Below are 16,682 nucleotides of genomic sequence, written 5' to 3' on the forward strand. Positions count from 1 at the left end.
TAAGTACTTCAACTTCAGCCTCCGTGGACTTTTTTTTTTTTAACCTTTATTTATCTATTTATATGTGGTGGCTGAGGATGGAACCCAGTGCCTCACACATGCTAGGCAACTACCCTACCACTGAGTCACAGTCCTAGCACCCAGCCTATGGACCTTATGGTCTGTTTTACAACCACTCAGCCCTGCCATTATAGCACAAAGGTTAAGCAAATGAATAGATAGACAATAGTTAAGCAAATGAAGACCATGGCTATGTCTCAAAACTTTTCATTTATAGTCACTGAAATTTGAATTTCATAGAATTTTCACCCGTCACGAAACCATTCTTTTTTAAAATTTTTTTTTCCAAACATCTATTTAGAAATGTGAACGCATTCTTAGCTGATGGGTTATACAAAAGCAGACAACAAGCCAGATTTGGCCAATAGGCTATAGTTAGCCAGTCCTTTGTATAGACTGTTTGACATAATGTTTGACATAATGGAAAGCCATTGGACAGATTTGAGCAAGATTTTTTATGAATTACATTTTTAAATGATCATTCTGGCTACTATTTGAGAATGGATGAGGGGACAAGATAAGCATGGAGAAGTGTCTTATTCAGGATCACAAGAGACTAAGTAGGACCAGGACAGTGGAGATGTTTATATAATTAGGTGCAGTGAAATGTTTTCTATCCTACAGTCACACTAGAACTCACAACAAACTGATTTTTTCTTTCTTTCTATACTTCAGGAATGGGAAATGAAGAAGACCTAGAATGAAGATGAGGATTTCATTCCAAAAGAAATACCAGTTTGTCCATCTGAGGCGTAAATGCTTTTTTCACAAAGAGAAACCAGGAGAAAACTGGAAGTAGCTCCCATTTTCTGGGGCACCCAAAAGACCAGCCTTTGTTGTCTAAATGATTTGGGGGCACCTTGGGAGGGAAGTAGTCAAAAGCATATGGAAACAGTGGGGGTTCCCTATGACTTTACAAAGGGTAGAAATGGTGGTAGAGGGAGACTGAATTCTGCACAGTTGTAAAGTTGGGTTTTTTTTTAAGATATCTTTATCTTCCCTTCTGGAGAAGAAATGAAAGCACATGTGGATAAGCCATTCCATCTCATCTCAACATCCCATTCCCAGTCCTTAAAGCAAAAGAAGGCAATGCTGAACATCAGTGGTACAGTGTAAAGAGAAAAGACTTGATCATCTGATCACACCTGTACCAACTGCATTCTTCTTGGGCATTACTGATCATCTCTGGACAAGGAAAATGGGCTGAAAAATCAATTATTATATTATCTCTGCCTGCACAAAAATGAACAAAAGCTATCTGGGCATGATGGTACACGCCTGTAATCCCAGCAGTTTAGGAGGCTGAGGCAGGAGGATCACTGAATTCAAAGATAGCCTCAGCAAAAGTGAGGCCCTAAGCAACTCAGTGATACCCTGTCTCTAAATAAAATACAAAATAGGGTTGGGATGTGGCTCAGTGGCCAAGTGCCCCTGCATTCAATCCCTGGTACCAAAAACAAAATGCAAAATGTACAAAAGCTATCAAGAGCATGCAAATTCTACAATCTTTCCTTAACTGTTTTAGAGCTGGGCACAGTGCAGCTACTGGAGGCTTTCAAATCTGAGCATTTTAAAATCAGATATTTGAGTAGCCAGAGGGCAAAGTTCATCAGCCAACATATTTTAAGTTTGCAGTGACAAGAGTACGGAGTTCAGGATGTTGCAGGCATTGGAGGGTGGGACTTGCTGTCAGTCAGGTCCTTTACCTATTTTATGACACTGAGGATCCTGGAACTATGGTTAAAAACTATGCCTTTATCCTAATGAAGTCTTCATTTGCACTGGGAAGCCTGCCATTGCTATAAAGTAAAGCTACCAAGGAAAACCAAGGATGGTGGCCCATTTCTGCCACATGGGTGCAAAAGCTTTTACAAACACTTGATATTTTTTTAAGAGGAGCGAGAACCTGAAGTCCTGAGCAGTCTCTTTTTTGTGCCACTTACTACCATCTCAATACTACAGGCACTTTATGGATCTGTCTTTAACACATTTCTCTACAATAAAGATATAACAATTTAACTCTTAAAAGATCAGATGGGGGTGGGGAGGGAAATCCCAGAATAAGTCTGCTAAAGCCTTGACATATTTTGTCTACCTTTAGGCTGAACAAACTTCAGACTCATTCAAACTTCAGCACTCTCTGAAGTAGCTAGAGGCTAGAGCAGGAAAAATAACCTGACCAAAATCACCCAGTTGATTCCTGGCAGAGCATCTGATTTATGGGTTATGATTCTGGATCCAGATAAGGCTCAGTTTGTGCCTCTGCTGCTATCCAGGGTAACCTTAGGGTAATCACCTGACTGCTCTGATTCTTGCTTTCCTTATCTGTAAAAAACAGGATTAATGATTGTACTTTCCTGCAAAGATTGTTGGGGGTATTTAATGACATAATACACAGGAAGCATCTTGCATAGTGTCAGAAATAGGGTATACTCAAGTCCAGAATGGTTCTTATTATTAGTTAGATAAGAAATGTCTGACTCAAAAGGCTTTGTTCTTTACACTGAAGAAATGGCTTTTAGAGTATAATTATAATCATCAAAAGGTTAACAATGCAAACTGATAGTCTTCATCCAAATTCCACCTCAGTATCTAAAGTGACATCAATGACTTTACAAAATCATAACTACTCTCACATACTCTGGATTGCCAATGTTCTTTTTTTAAATTGTGTATTCTGGAATGGCACCCACAACTGTCTTCAGTATCTGTCACATTGTTTCTGATGCAGTTATTTGGGTGTTCTGTCTTTTTCCAATAGATCTTGAACTCAGAGGGACCCTAGGTCACTAATAATTAACACTTATTGAGCACTTGCCATGTCAAGCCACAGTCCGCTTTATAGCCATGCAGCCTGTGTAGTCAAGGGTGGGTCCCATGCTCAGAAGGGTCCTGTGCTTAGTTATTCTTAGCTATTCTACTGCTGCCTTCTTGATAATTTTTTTTCCTTAATAATTTTTTAACAAGGGGATCTGCATTTTCCTTTTGTCCCTTTAAATTATTAGCCAGTCCTGAGGGTAACTAATCACTCTACTAGGCATTATCCCTTTAGTCTTCACTAAAATCCTGCAAGATGAGTCATATCATTCCAGTGTTTACAATTCAGTCTGCTCCTGAAAGCTCTTTTTCACCACGTTATCTCCCTTCCCCTGCACTGCAGCATTCAGAAGCACACTAGCACTTAATAAACACATGAATGAATGGATGCAGCACCCTTGGTATAAGCTGGGCAGCTAAGAGAAATGTAAGCAATGGCTGAAACACAAATGCCAGTCCCTGTTCTTGTTAAAATACCTTGTTTGGTTGTGTTTTTTTTTCAAACTACAGGTCATGGGTCTGGGGTGAACTTGAAGTTCCATCCTTCCTAACACCGCCAAGTTTGATCTGTTAGAATTCTAGTGTGGTTGGATCCTCAGTGGAGGACTTTGCACAGGTTCACCAACTGCTTTGAGCCTCAATTTTCTGTAAAAGGGTTAATAGCCCCTCCTTAAACCATGTTTCCCTTCTCATAAGGCAACAAGCAAAAACTTGAAGGGATTGGTTATAACACATTTGAGTGGGACTTAGATGCCATATAAAGATGCAAAAGATTCCAGCTCTGTCCTCATGGAACTGACAAGCAGGAGAGAAAATCCGACCCAGATTGCTACAGAAGTAAGCCATAACATGTGAAGATTCAGAGTGCTTAAGTATATTCCATTTCTTTTTTTTAAGTATTTTTTAGTTGTCAATGGACCTTTATTTAATGAATTTATTTATTTATAAGTGGTGCTGAGAATCGAACCCAATACCTCACACATGCTAGGCGAGCGCCTTACCATTGAGCCACAACCCCAGCCCGTCCCATTTCTTTTTTTTTTTAACTTTAAAGATTATTCAATAAGTTGGTAATTCCAAATACCCTAGAGCCCAGCCACCAGTTCATTCTCATATCCTGTCAGCTTTCCATCCTAAATCTCTATAGTTCATCCACATCCTCCTATCTTCATTAACATCATCGAACTTCATTAATTCACTGAACAAATATTTATTGAGCACCTGCTATAGTAGATGTCAAGGGAAAATTGCTTTGAACCTGGTGAAGCTCAAATCCAAATTAGAGTAACAAAAAGGAAGCAAAATACTAATAAAGGAAAAAGATTTGGGACACAGTTACTTTACACAGGGAAGTTACAAAGGTTTCCATTAAGGTGATCTTAGGCAGAATAAATCCCTCTCCTGCCTGGGCTATTATTCCAACAGCTTATCTCCCCTACTTCTTTTCTTATACCCTTCTTCTCCTCCTTACAACAAAAATATGTAAAGGTTTTACCACATGTTCTCAATGCAATCAAAATAAGACTAAGGTTCATTCAGCACGAAAAAATGTTAAACACGTACATTAGGGCACTGCTCACTAGGAATTAACAAAAAATATCTCTGCCCCCAATGGAACCTAAGTTTTAGTAAGAGAAAATAAAACAATACACACCATTAAAAAACAGTTCCTAATCAGAAAATAAGGGTATTGAAGGAAAAGTGGGGAAAGAAGCATTCAGGATGCAGTTTTTTTCACCAGTCACGTGATCTGGTCCTGCCTACTCAGCTTATGCCCTTCGCTGTATTTCAGTCTCTGGTTTGCAATACTCTTCCCTCTTCACTGGGTGTTTGCAAATATTACCACTCACCACCACTTGACCCTCCTTTCACCTACCAATTCTTTTACTCTCAGCTCTATATCATTTCCTTTGGGAAAACTTTCCATACTCGGACATATTTGTATTCTAGGCCTCCGCAGCACTCCGTCCCTCATCTTTAAACCCTGGACATATTTCGATTTTATACTGCGCTTGTATCTGTAGTTTATAACTTCACAAAAGCTCTATGAAGATTCAGCCGCTTTTGTTCGTCGTTCCGTGCCTAGTACCAATCCTCCGTACCTAGGTACCCACACTACCAAACCAAAGAGCCAGCAAACGGAAGTGTTGCGTTCGGTACCAAGATCAGCGTGGCTCATTAGATAACCGGAAGTTTAGCGTTCCTGTCCGGACGTCCAAAGCGGGAATTGCTCTCTAAGGTTACCCGGAGGCGTGGTTTTCGAGCGCGCGCTTCACTTGGAGCGAGTGCGCGTGCGCCGCACCGATCCTCTCCGGTCTGGATCATGGCTGCTTGGTCTCTGTGGGCGGTCCAGCGGCGGGTGCAGCGCCTCCTGGCCTCGCGTAGCAGGTAAGCATTACGGGCGAGGAGTCCGAAACGAAGGCTATGCCGAACGAGGGCGCTGGCAAGGGCAAGTATGGGCTGGAGGGCGAGGGGTTACTCGGCTAAGTCGAGAGGACCAGGCACTCCTCACGGCCTCCTTGACCAGGTGTTCACGACCCATTTTACAGAGGGAGAAACTGAGGTTCACAGGCGAGCCTCAAGGAAGTGGGCAGATATGGAGTCATGTCCTGGGAGATGAGAAGTCTCTTGAGCCTGAAGCATCTACTGAATTGGAGATTTTCCTCTCTCTTGGCCCCTTCTCTTTAGTGGTGTCTGAGAATAGTTGGTTCTTCTGACTCCATGTGACCGTAGGTCCTGGTTCTTTACCTTTTCCTGGGCATCATTTTACCCATTGGTAAAAGGAGGGCGTTGGACCTGGTTTCTGCAAACAGCCCTTCCTTCTGCCTTCCAGATACTGTGAAATTCCAGCTACTGCTTCTAGGCGTCATCAGGTTTCATTTGATCACTTACCGTGCCGACTACCTCATTTTGTTATTCCCCGTTTAATAATTGAGGTTTAAAAAAATTGGGTAAACTTTACCAAACTTAAATACGTGGGTAGTGATAGAACCTGGACTTGATAGAACAGGTGTTTTATTACTGAACAGGTGTTCATTTTTCTCAGTTTGTATTCCTGGGAAAGAATAAAAATGACTGAGTATGGGATAGAATTAGACCTCTGAATTGTAGATTTAGCTACAGAGAAATTTGCATAACTATTTTTCAGTTCTTTTTAATTTTAACACACCTGACAAAATACCTTTCCATAGCATAGGTGAGTTAAATTTAGGGTTTCTGGGTTTTACTTAGTGTTTTCTTTTCAACTTTTTTTGGCAGTTTGGTGAGGTAGAAGAATGATCAGAAAGAAAAAAAAAAAAATGATGCCTTCTGATAAGATTCCCCTTTCCTCCAGTTCTGAAGGAGTAGGATTTGGAATCAGCCACAACTCTTTGATAATCTGACCTCTAGCCAGTTGTTCTGTTGACTGGCCCTGAGGATATTTTGATCTGTTTTCAATAGGCTAAATAATTTTTTTAGGGGGAAAGAGTGATTTCACAATGTATAATTGCCCCAGATCTATGGTGACCATATTTTTTGAACCAAAAATTAGGAACCATATATAATTGGACACCAGATCATAATAATTGAGTTCAAGACCAGGCAAAGTCTGGGAGATAAAAGCTCTTTTGCTCATACCTTTAAACTAGTGCCTCAGTCTGCCCAGAATGCTCTTCCCTGTCCTTAAAGCAAACTCCTTTAACTCCTTAAGCCTTTACTCAGATGTCACCTCAGTGACCATTCTCCAATATTTGCCTGTTCATATAAACTATTTTGTTTTAAAGAGCTCTTGTACCACAGATTGATTTTACTTGAAATCAAATTATCAGGATCCAGCATGTGTAATGGAAACTTCTCTATAAAGAGATCAGAACTGCCATAGTTCAAGATCTGTTACAAACTAACCCCTGGTCTAAATTTCTTCCTTTGTAAACTAACTAAATGTCAAACCTTTAGTGATACTGAGCAAGGGCCCTGCATACACAGAAGCCAATATTATCACACATTGGTTTTTTGTTTCTTTTTTCAAAAGTAAAGGACTGTATTGTGAGGACAACTGACAAGAATGGAGATGCTGCTTATTGATTGGATAGGTGAGGAGAAGTTTTAGGGTTCTTTTGTACAGGTATAGATGTTATGCCTCTTCAAGGGTCACAGCGTTGTGTTTTTTTTTCCAAGGGCCTGTTCTGTGTGGAGGATTTTTTTTTTTAACTTAAACTTCAGGCAAGCTGGCTTCTGCGCAATTCCATTCTTGAACAAGCAGTTTTAAGTCATCCTTGAATGAATTTTGGAGGTACTTCCTGAAAGACAACTTAAGTACTTCCTTACGTAAGGAATTTACATCAGATTGTATCCAGACCTTTACCAATTTATTAGCTGTACAAAATTCTAGATTACATAAGTATCAAATACAAGGATCTGTTTTAGTCACCTATTTAGCCTAGAGGCCGAACACATAACAGGTGTTTATAAGCACTTCTTTGACTTGATTTTACATGTAGTTGAGTTCCCAATTCAGAACTTCCTTCTTAGCACAAGTTCTTTTTCCTAAAAGCCTTAGAACTTGTGGTCAAGAAGGCTTAGAATTCAAAGTCTAATTCAGCCCCCTTTACTAGACTTAATTTTTCTTTTCTGTAAATGAAGGGTTGAAGCAAAACTGTGAGTCTCTAGTTTTGAATTTTCACTTCTGATGTTGCCTCTCTGATTCTCAGTATTCTTAGTTTTTTTTTTTTTTTGATGACTTTGTGTACCCACTTCTGGCTATTTCTACTTCCTGGAGGTCAGCATCCTGGCTCCACAGTGGACTAGTTGTGTTGGGGGATTTTTGTTGTTTTATTTTTTGTTTGTTTTTGAAACAGGGTCTCGCTTTGTTGCCCAGGCTGACCTCATGATCCTCCCACCTCAGCCTCCTTAGTAACTAAGACTCCAGTCATATGCCACTTTGCCCAGCTGTGTGTGATCTTGAACAAATCATTAAGCATTAAGCCTCTTGGCCTCAGTTTTTTCATCAGTTAAATAGATATGATTTATTACAGCAAAAAAGTGGAAAGAATCAAAATGTCCCATGAACTGACAGATGGAAAAAAAAGTTGGTATATCCACACAACAGAATATTACTTAGCAGGAAAAAAAGGTTTATTGGCTAGGCACCGAGGCACATGCTATAATCCCAGTGACTTTGGGAGTCTGAGGAAGATTTCAAGTTCTAGACCAGCCTCAGCAACTTAGTGAGTCCCTGTCTCAAAATAAAAATTACAGTTGGGCACAGTGGAGCAAGCCTATAATCCCAGTGACTCAGAGGCTGAAGCAGGAAGATCACAAGTTCAAAACCAGCCTCCGCAACTTAGCAAGACTCTGTCTCAAAAAATAAAAAGGGCTGTGAATGTGGCTCAGTGGCTAATCACACCTGGATTCAATCCCCAGTACAAAAAAAAGTTTTACTGGTTAGTGCAATTTTATGGATGAACCTTAAGCACACTAAGGGAAAGAAAGTGCTCTTAAGTGACCACATATTGAATAGTTCCACCTAAGTTAAACATCCATAAAAGGCAAATACATGGGAAATAAAAAGTATGTTAGACTTGCCCAGACAGATAATTTAGGTGGAAATGGTGAATAGTTTACAGATATAAGCTTTCTTTTTTATGGTGAGAAAAAATGTTCTAAAACTGTGATAGTTACCCAACTGTAAATATACTAAAAACCTTTTAATGGTGAATTGTATGGCATAAGAACTGAATATTGATAAAACTATTATTTTTTTAGAAGCTCTAAAAAATAATAGTACTTACCTTACATGTTGTGAGATGAAAAGATGATACAGATAAAACAGTACCTGATGCTCTAAAGTGTTCATTTGTGACGGAAAACCCTTTCTCTAGAGATTCAGTATGGGAAGTTTGGGGTCTCTAAACTTTGTTGTAATTTGCCTTTTCTATGATAACATTCATTCATTGTTGCCTCCTCCCTCCTATTCTAGGATATGGCTTCACCCATTCAGCACTGCCACTCAGAGAACTGCAGGTGAAGACTGCAGTTCTGAGGACCCTCCTGATGAGCTTGGGCCCTCTCTTGCTGAACGAGCCTTAAAGCTAAAAGCTGTTAAACTGGAAAAGGAAGTTCAGGATTTAACAGTAAGTAGATTTTGTGTTATTTGGTCTTTTGGTTTAAGTTCCAAGTAAAATTTTCTTTGTCTTTTTTAAAATGCAATTTTCTCTGATTGACTCTTCGTCTACCCCCTCAATCCTTCATTGCTAGGTGTTACCAGCAAAAAAATTGAGAAGCTCAAAAATGCCACCGGCTGAGGATAATCATCTCCTTTTAGTTCTCTGTTTATCACAATACTTACATATCTGATATTTTGGCAGTGTGGTGCCTAGCATGTGGTAGACACTCAATAATATTTAATGTGTGAGGTTACTGGCTCTTGTATTTGGCTGCTGAGACCAAATTAGGCATACTGGACCTAGTCCTGGGTTGACACACTTGGAGGAAGATAAGTATATTGACCAGAGTGGTTTCAAAGCAAGACCACTGAAAATGAGAGGAGACTGTAAAGCTTATCTTATGAGAACAATTGAAGGAACCAAAATTTGTAAGAATGGAAAAGACTAAGAGACTACAATCAGTGCCTTTAAATAGATAACTCATTTTTAAAACTTACTCTCAGTTGTCCTAGAGAAAAGTCAGAGAAAGAAAACTGAAGGTTAACAGTATTAGCTGGATATGAGAGAGAAAGTTTTTTCTTTTTAATTTTTTAGTTCTCGGCGGACACAACATCTTTGTTGGTATGTGGTGCTGAGGATCGAACCCGGGCCGCACGCATGCCAGGCGAGCGCGCTACCGCTTGAGCCACATCCCCAGCCCCGAAAGTTTTTTCTTTAGATAAGTAGTTTGAAAACTACTTCTGATATTGAGGTGCTGGGATATAGCTCAGTGATAGAGCACTTGCCTAGCACATCTGAGGTCCCGGGCCCAACCCCCAATACCACAAAGAAAAAGAAAAAAGAAGGAAGGAAACTTATATTCAGTCCAGCAGACTGAATGACTACCCATCAGGTTTACTATAGTAGTTCCCTCCTTTGGCTGGGGATTTGGAGTAGCTGATCTAAGATTTATCACAAGGGTGAGATTTTATAAAGTAAGCAAAAACATTCTTATTCACTCATAAGCATTTTTTTTCTGATCTTTTCAATGTTGCTGTTGATGTTCAGCTGAGATACCAGAGAGCTGTAGCTGATTGTGAAAACATAAGGAAAAGAACCCAGAGATGTGTGGAAGACGCCAAGATATTTGGTGAGAAATTTATTCACGATAAAATGTATCTGAAGGGCACTTACTTAGCATGTGCAAACTGAGCACAGTAAAAGTACATCTGAGTTCTTACTCCTTCCACCATACCAATAGGCTTTTTGTGCTGCTTATCAGGAATGGTGTCAACTTAACCTTTTGCTAAGATAATGTTAGCCTTTGTTTTAACCAAACCTTTGTTTTATTTTCTAAGTACATATAATCACTACATTTGCAACATGCTAGTGCCTGTGCAAACAGTTCTGCATAATGAACAAGTGGACCTTTAAGGTATCCAGAGGAGAATCTGAAGTGTAGGCTCATAGACAGTTAGGAATATGAAACTTGAGAAGCTCAAAAATGTCACTGACTGAGGATAGTCATCTCCTTTTAGTTCCCTGTTTATCACAGTACTTACATATCTGATATTTTGGCAACGTGGTGCCTGGCATGTGGTAGATACTCAGTAATATTTAATGTGTGAAGTTACTGACTCTGTTGGAAGCAAAATTGATTGATATCCATAGTGTAACAATGAACTACCAGACAATTTTCCCTATTGTGGACAAGTATCTTTTGCATTACTATCAGTATTGTACATCATGGTGAGTTATAAAATAGCTTGAAAACAAAGGCTCAGATTACAGAATCGGATAACCTCAGGTGGCTACTCTAGACTCCATATACAACTTACTTGAAAGAAGCCAGGTGAGTGGGCTTATCAAAAGTCATACTTTGGGCTGGGCTTGTGGCTCGGTGATAGAGAGCTCGCATAGCACGTGTGAGGCACTGGGTTCAATCCTCAGCATCAAATAAAAATAAATAAAATAAAGGTATATTAAAAAAAGTCAGACTTTGAGTTAGAACTAGCATATCAGTTTACTCAAGTAGTAGTACGACTTCTGAAAACAAACCCATGTTAACTAAATTCAAAAGAATTTGATAAATTAATCCACCTGATTGGCTTTAGAGTAAAATGTTTCTAGCAAAATTTGCTGCATAAGTTATTCTCTTGGATCATTTGCTCCTGGTGGCCAGAAATATTTAGAAAATTGAAGTAACTGGGTAATCATGGAAGTAGAAGAAAAGTAGAATGATTTTAAAGGGATACAGCATGAAGACTATCTGACCTTCCAAAGGTGGTTTTTTCCTCAATAATCCACCTTCTTAGTCACAAAGATTCATTTTTCTTTTAAGACATTGTGCAGCCACTAACTATCAAAGTAATACAACAATTAGAATGAAATTAGAGAATGAACCTTTATTATACAGACAAAAACACAGGCTTCTCTTTACCCAAGTTCATATAGCTTTACTGACTAGAAGCAAGGACTATGCCTTGGGAATGTACAGGTCAGCCCAGAAGCTTACCATGTTCAAAATTGTATTAAGAGTGCTGGAGTATGGTTTAGTGAGAAAGCACCTCAGGGTTCAATCTCTAGTGCCAAAAACAAAAGGTGGTGGGGAGGAAGCTCTTCACCTTTAAGTTAAAGGTAGACTTCCTATGTGGCCTTTAGACTTTTATCTAGGCAGTAAGTTTTCCCGTCTCTTTGCTTTTTCATGCCTTTTATTGCTTGCTGATCTTCCTTCTCACTTCTGAGTAAAGTGAAGGCAGCTACCAGTGCATAAACTTGTCCTTGAATTAACAAAATCCTTGCCTCTCATCAGTCCCAACTAAGTATTGTGTCATAGGCATCTCTAAAGATGCCATTTCCTATCCTAATCTTATCCTGATCTCTATAAGAAAGAGCATTTTGCAGATTTAGGAAGAATGGGATTTCTCAACAGCTGTGTTTTCTTTTAACCTGTAACAATTCATGTGACTAAATTTTGTGACCCATCTCTAACAACTTCACATAGGCAGTTGGAGATTCATATCATCTACTGATGTGACTTAACTTTCCTGTTTATTATTAGCCAGTCCTCAAGAATAAACCACTCTTGACATCCTTAGCAGAGTGTTGATATTTTTATTGTCACCCCCCCAACAGTTAATATCTTGTCCCTATTGAGAGTGTGGCCTTTGTACATCTGAGATAGGAATTTTCAAAATATATATAACTCTATACTAAAACTGAATAGCAACAAAAACACAAGAAGCAAAAATAATAGTTGTTTTAACAAGAACAGGTTTTTGAGCCTGTTATATATAAACTTAGCTAATTCTTGGGTTCTAACTCTCTTCCTCATTTCCCAGTAGGGTTTCTGGTCTTCTATACCTTTTAAAAAAAAGACTTTGTCTGTTGGATTAGGGTGAAAAGGAGGATGATCCTGGAGTTCTGTGAGGCAACCCTCCCACTCTTTGCATATAATATATTAGCCTCCCATCTGGGCCTGCCCCATATTCTCCTCCTAAGTGCAGAGTGATTACTTCACAAACTTAAGTGTCTGGTTTCTCTGTAGGAATCCAGAGTTTCTGTAAGGACTTGGTGGAGGTAGCAGACATTTTGGAGAAGACTACTGAGTGCATTTCTGAAGAAACAGAACCTGGGGACCAGAAGCTCACTCTGGAGAAAGTTTTCCGAGGGTTGTCACTTTTAGAAGCAAAGCTGAAAAGTGTATTTGCCAAGCATGGCCTGGAGAAGATGGCTCCTATCGGTGATAAATACGACCCTCATGAGCATGAACTCATCTGTCATGTGCCAGCTGGTGTTGGAGTACAACCTGGCACAGTGGCGTTAGTAAGGCAAGATGGCTACAAACTTCATGGCCGTACCATTAGACTTGCTCAAGTGGAAGTGGCAGTGGAATCTCAGAGAAGATTATGAGCAGGCCCTGAAGAACTGAATGTTCTCCCAGAGTGCAGTCACCTGTGTTTCCTTTATTTATTAAACTAGGTTTGTATTGTACATGAGGTACTTCATGTGATCTGTTTTGGATTTAGTCATATTGGCTTTATTTCTATGATACTCTATTGATTTTATGTGACCTGTTTGGTCTCATCAGAAGTCTTGCCATTGAGCATTTGAACAATGTGACAAGTGTTCCTGTGGCCTTTATCAAAATATGTTTACGAAAATTATTTTTAAACTGGTACTCTGATGACTTCAGATCCAAAATCATCTTCTTAACTGTATTTTCAACTAATGGTTGAAATTAGTACAATATCTTGTATAGTGTTTTGTATTCTGTGGGAAAAGGAGACAGTAGGGATTAGTTCAATATTTGGATATTTAGATGATAAAGTTTTACACTTGTATATGTTTAGATTGGATTGTTTGGATTGGTTTTTATATAGAGAGATTTTTCAGGATTTCCCCCTTTTGTTTTATTCTTTACTGTTTATCCATCTTTTGTCCTTGTAGTCCCAGATAAGCTTCATTACTTACTTTGTTTTGTGATACTTACCCCTTTCCAATTCCACTTGGAAGGTAGGGAACATCAGGAAATTCAAGGTACCTACATCCCTTTAAAGCAAGGAATTATTTTTTAGCCTCACTAGGTAATTTCTGGTAAAATGAGGCAGCACTAACAGCTAATGACCCCAAATGAGTCTGTATTGGTAATTACCCACAACTGCTCATTCCCTGTCCCAACTCCTATGCCTTATTGGTTAAATTTGCCTTAGGATCCTATATTAGATTATGTGGAGAAGTGATCAGGACAAAAATGTTACATTCCCACAATTTCTCATTTCACTTGGTTATATTGAAATTTTTTTTCTTTAGTTGGTTCTATAAACCACTGCCTCTCTTACATTGACAAACTTTATTTTTTGCAGTGTTGGGGGTTGAACCCAAGGTCTCATGCATGCTAGACAAATGCTCTGCCACTATGATACATTCCCAAGCCTGTCAAGCCTTTATCCATAGTTTTTGTATCCATCTTAAGTCAAATTTGTATAAACATCTAGCTTCCCTCTTTTTTTTAATATTTTTTAGTTATAGGTGGACACATCTTTTATTTTATTTTTATGTGGTGCTGAGGATCAAACCCAGTGCCTCACGCATGCTAGGTAAGTGCTCTACCTCTGAGCCACAACCCCAGCTCCTCTAGCTTTCCTCTTATGTATTAACCTCCTAAAGTTAATGGTCCTATGTGGGGATTTTTTTTAGTCTTACAACTGATATTATGTAAAAAATATATCTAATAAATGACTTAATGAGTAATAACATCAGTGAGGCTTTATTTAGAAAGGAGGTCAGTTAGATACTTTAATGTTAGGAGAGGCTTCAGTCTAATCTTACCTTTCAGCTTCTGAAGTAAAAGAGCCTACTCTTTTTAGGATTGGACCCAAAGGGGAAAAAAACTAGTGACTAAACTTCAACAAGCGGTTGAATAAATGAGTAAGTATAGATGTTAACTTCAAACACTTAAAGATATTTACATAGAGTTACATTCGCAGCAGACCTAACTTGTGAGGTGTCCAGATTATATAGATTTGAGTTGGTTACCCATAAAATCCACTTCACCAGAACTCTGATCCTGAGTAAAAGCAAAAACTGGTTTCTCCCCACCCTTTTAGGTTCTTTAGGCTGCAAATTAAGTTTACTCATGACAGTATCAGGAGAAAAATTAGACTTTATTGTATATTTTTGCATGGGAGTCCCACAAAATAAGACTCAAAAGGAGTCAAAGATAATTGAAGCTTACAGCATTCTGAGCTATAGATCTTGGCAGGGGAGTAAGAGTGGGGGACATGGAGGAAACTGGTAAATAAAGGTGGCTTTATTATGCAGATAGGAAGGTAATATGGGTTTGATTTCCATCACCACCCAAAGGGGGGGGGCAGGTAACAAAAGTTGCCTAGCAGCCCTCTCTCTGATATAGACACCTTTAATAATATATATGTTTAATTTATAAAAAGACAACTTTTCAGAGCTACTCTGTCTGCAGTTTCTCAAAATATGCAAAAGAAGTATATTTTGGGGATAGTAAGTTATCGTCTTAGACAATATAGTTAATTCTACAACACTACACAAATGTGCATCTGTAAGGGATTCCCCCCCTCCCCCCAGTGGGCCGTCAGATTTAAACACTTTAAAAAAAACTAGGGGACTGAGCGAGGTGTAGCTCTATAGTGTGCACAAGGTGGGGAGAGGCTAGTAAACATGCACTTTTAAAATGCCATCAAAAGGTGCTTTTGGTGCTCAACCAAGTGCACACTATATTTAATGAGCAGTCAAATTTTACTGTAGTAATTTGTCCTTTTCTGCCTTTATTCCTGTGAGATTGACAGATAGTAACAATAAGAAATTGAGTCAAATTACCCATGTGTGTTCTGGTATTACTAGCTATCATTACCAGTGAATTGTTTATAATTTTAGGTATGGAAGATTCTCATTACTTGAAGAGTTCTGATACCCTTTACACTTCCTGGATTTGCAAGCAGATTGAGAATAATTTTAGGTTCTTTTATTATTCAGTAGTTTGGCAAGACTTGAAGCATAAATTTAGAATTCAATGATGAAATGGTAATAGTGGAAAAAATCTCAAGTCAAAGGGCTTTAGGGAGCCAGAGCAGCATAATAGAACAAGGCTTGCTAGGCATAGACTTGAACATAAATTCCACCCAGCTCCATCACCTATGTGACACTGAGCCCCAGTTATTTCACTCTTATAAGCTTGTTTTTAAAATGCTCTCATGATACTGTGAGGATCAAGTGAAGTATGCAAATTGCCTCCTACAGTTGGCCCTTATATTTATCTTTTTTTAATCTTTTTTTCCTACGTTTCTATAGCTGCCTAAAGTCTAAGGAAAGGGAAAGGCTAGTCAACTGATTTTTTTAAAAAATGATAAGCAAATCATTCACAGTGACTTATTTTCCTTCCAGTTTTGTTTGTTTGTTTTGTTGTTTTTGTTTTTTGCAGGGGGGTGGGGGGTATTAACCATACCACAAGAAACTCATATTTTTAGACTGAAGAAGCAGAAAAATAAAAAAATGTGATCTTGCTCTTTTATTTTCATCTTAATGGTAAAATGCAAAAACATTAGCTTACAGATGATATGTAAAGAAGCTCTGGCTTGCTCGAAGGGGGAATTTTGGTGTTTCTGTAACTGGATTCTACAATTTTTTTACTGACTTTCCTTACTGCCATAAAACAATCAGTCTCTTCGACATTGACTATGTTTTTTGGTGCTCTTACTCATGACACCATATTTGGTAAATGAAGAAAGGTTCTTAAAACAAAAAATAAATAGGGGAAAATAAGACTGAAATGTAATATTCAGAAATAACTTTAATACCTTTAATAAAAACCTGAATTGAAACAATTGTAGTTGAGGTGTTTTCTGATTGTTGTTTCTATTTTGTCATTTTGGGGATTAAACCCAGAGCCTCATATGCTAGGCAAAGCCTCTGCCACTGAGCTATGCTCCCAACCCCTGATTGCCTAATTCATGCTGTATACGGTATCTTTTGGTCAATTCATTGACTACTGCCCCACCATGTAGATGAGCAGGAGAGGTACTCAGATCTCTCAGCAGCACAGCCCAGTAGATGGGAGTTTAGGCTTTCCATACTCCACCTCAGTGTTAAAGTCTACCTATTTTTCTACCTCTTTGATTTGCCTTTTTCTGATTTCTGGATTCCTGT

At 38.7% G+C, this 16,682-nt stretch overlaps 2 protein-coding genes across 4 annotated transcripts in view; both read left to right on the forward strand.

Moving 5' to 3' along the window:
* The window catches only part of Afap1l1 (actin filament associated protein 1 like 1), a 63,985-nt gene extending 60,689 nt beyond the window's left edge, over window positions 1-3,296 (forward strand). For all 3 annotated transcript variants that reach the window (XM_077796708.1, XM_026384375.2, XM_026384376.2), the window contains one exon: window positions 736-3,296. In XM_077796708.1, the coding sequence (XP_077652834.1) occupies window positions 736-759 (24 nt within the window). In that variant the 3' untranslated portion in view covers window positions 760-3,296. The remainder of the gene's footprint in view (window positions 1-735) is intronic.
* A 1,886-nt stretch (window positions 3,297-5,182) lies between these two features.
* Grpel2 (GrpE like 2, mitochondrial) lies at window positions 5,183-16,297 on the forward strand. The gene is made up of 4 exons (XM_026384452.2): window positions 5,183-5,265; window positions 8,837-8,990; window positions 10,071-10,152; window positions 12,550-16,297. Exons 1-4 carry the CDS (start codon window positions 5,201-5,203, stop codon window positions 12,912-12,914), a joined length of 666 nt encoding a protein of 221 aa, XP_026240237.1. The 5' UTR covers window positions 5,183-5,200; the 3' UTR covers window positions 12,915-16,297.
* The last annotated feature ends 385 nt before the right edge of the window (window positions 16,298-16,682 follow it).

The sequence above is a fragment of the Urocitellus parryii genome, chromosome 1, assembly GCF_045843805.1.
Source record: "Urocitellus parryii isolate mUroPar1 chromosome 1, mUroPar1.hap1, whole genome shotgun sequence".
Classification (NCBI taxonomy): Eukaryota; Metazoa; Chordata; class Mammalia; order Rodentia; family Sciuridae; genus Urocitellus; species Urocitellus parryii.

Coding starts and splice junctions, on each gene's coding strand:
- Grpel2 (XM_026384452.2), top strand. CDS start 5,201: ATGGCTGCTTGGTCTCTGTGGGCGGTCCAGCGGCGGGTGCAGCGCCTC. Junction 8,991..10,070: donor AGGAAGTTCAGGATTTAACA/GTAAGTAGATTT, acceptor GTTGATGTTCAG/CTGAGATACCAGAGAGCTGT. Junction 10,153..12,549: donor GGAAGACGCCAAGATATTTG/GTGAGAAATTTA, acceptor GTTTCTCTGTAG/GAATCCAGAGTTTCTGTAAG.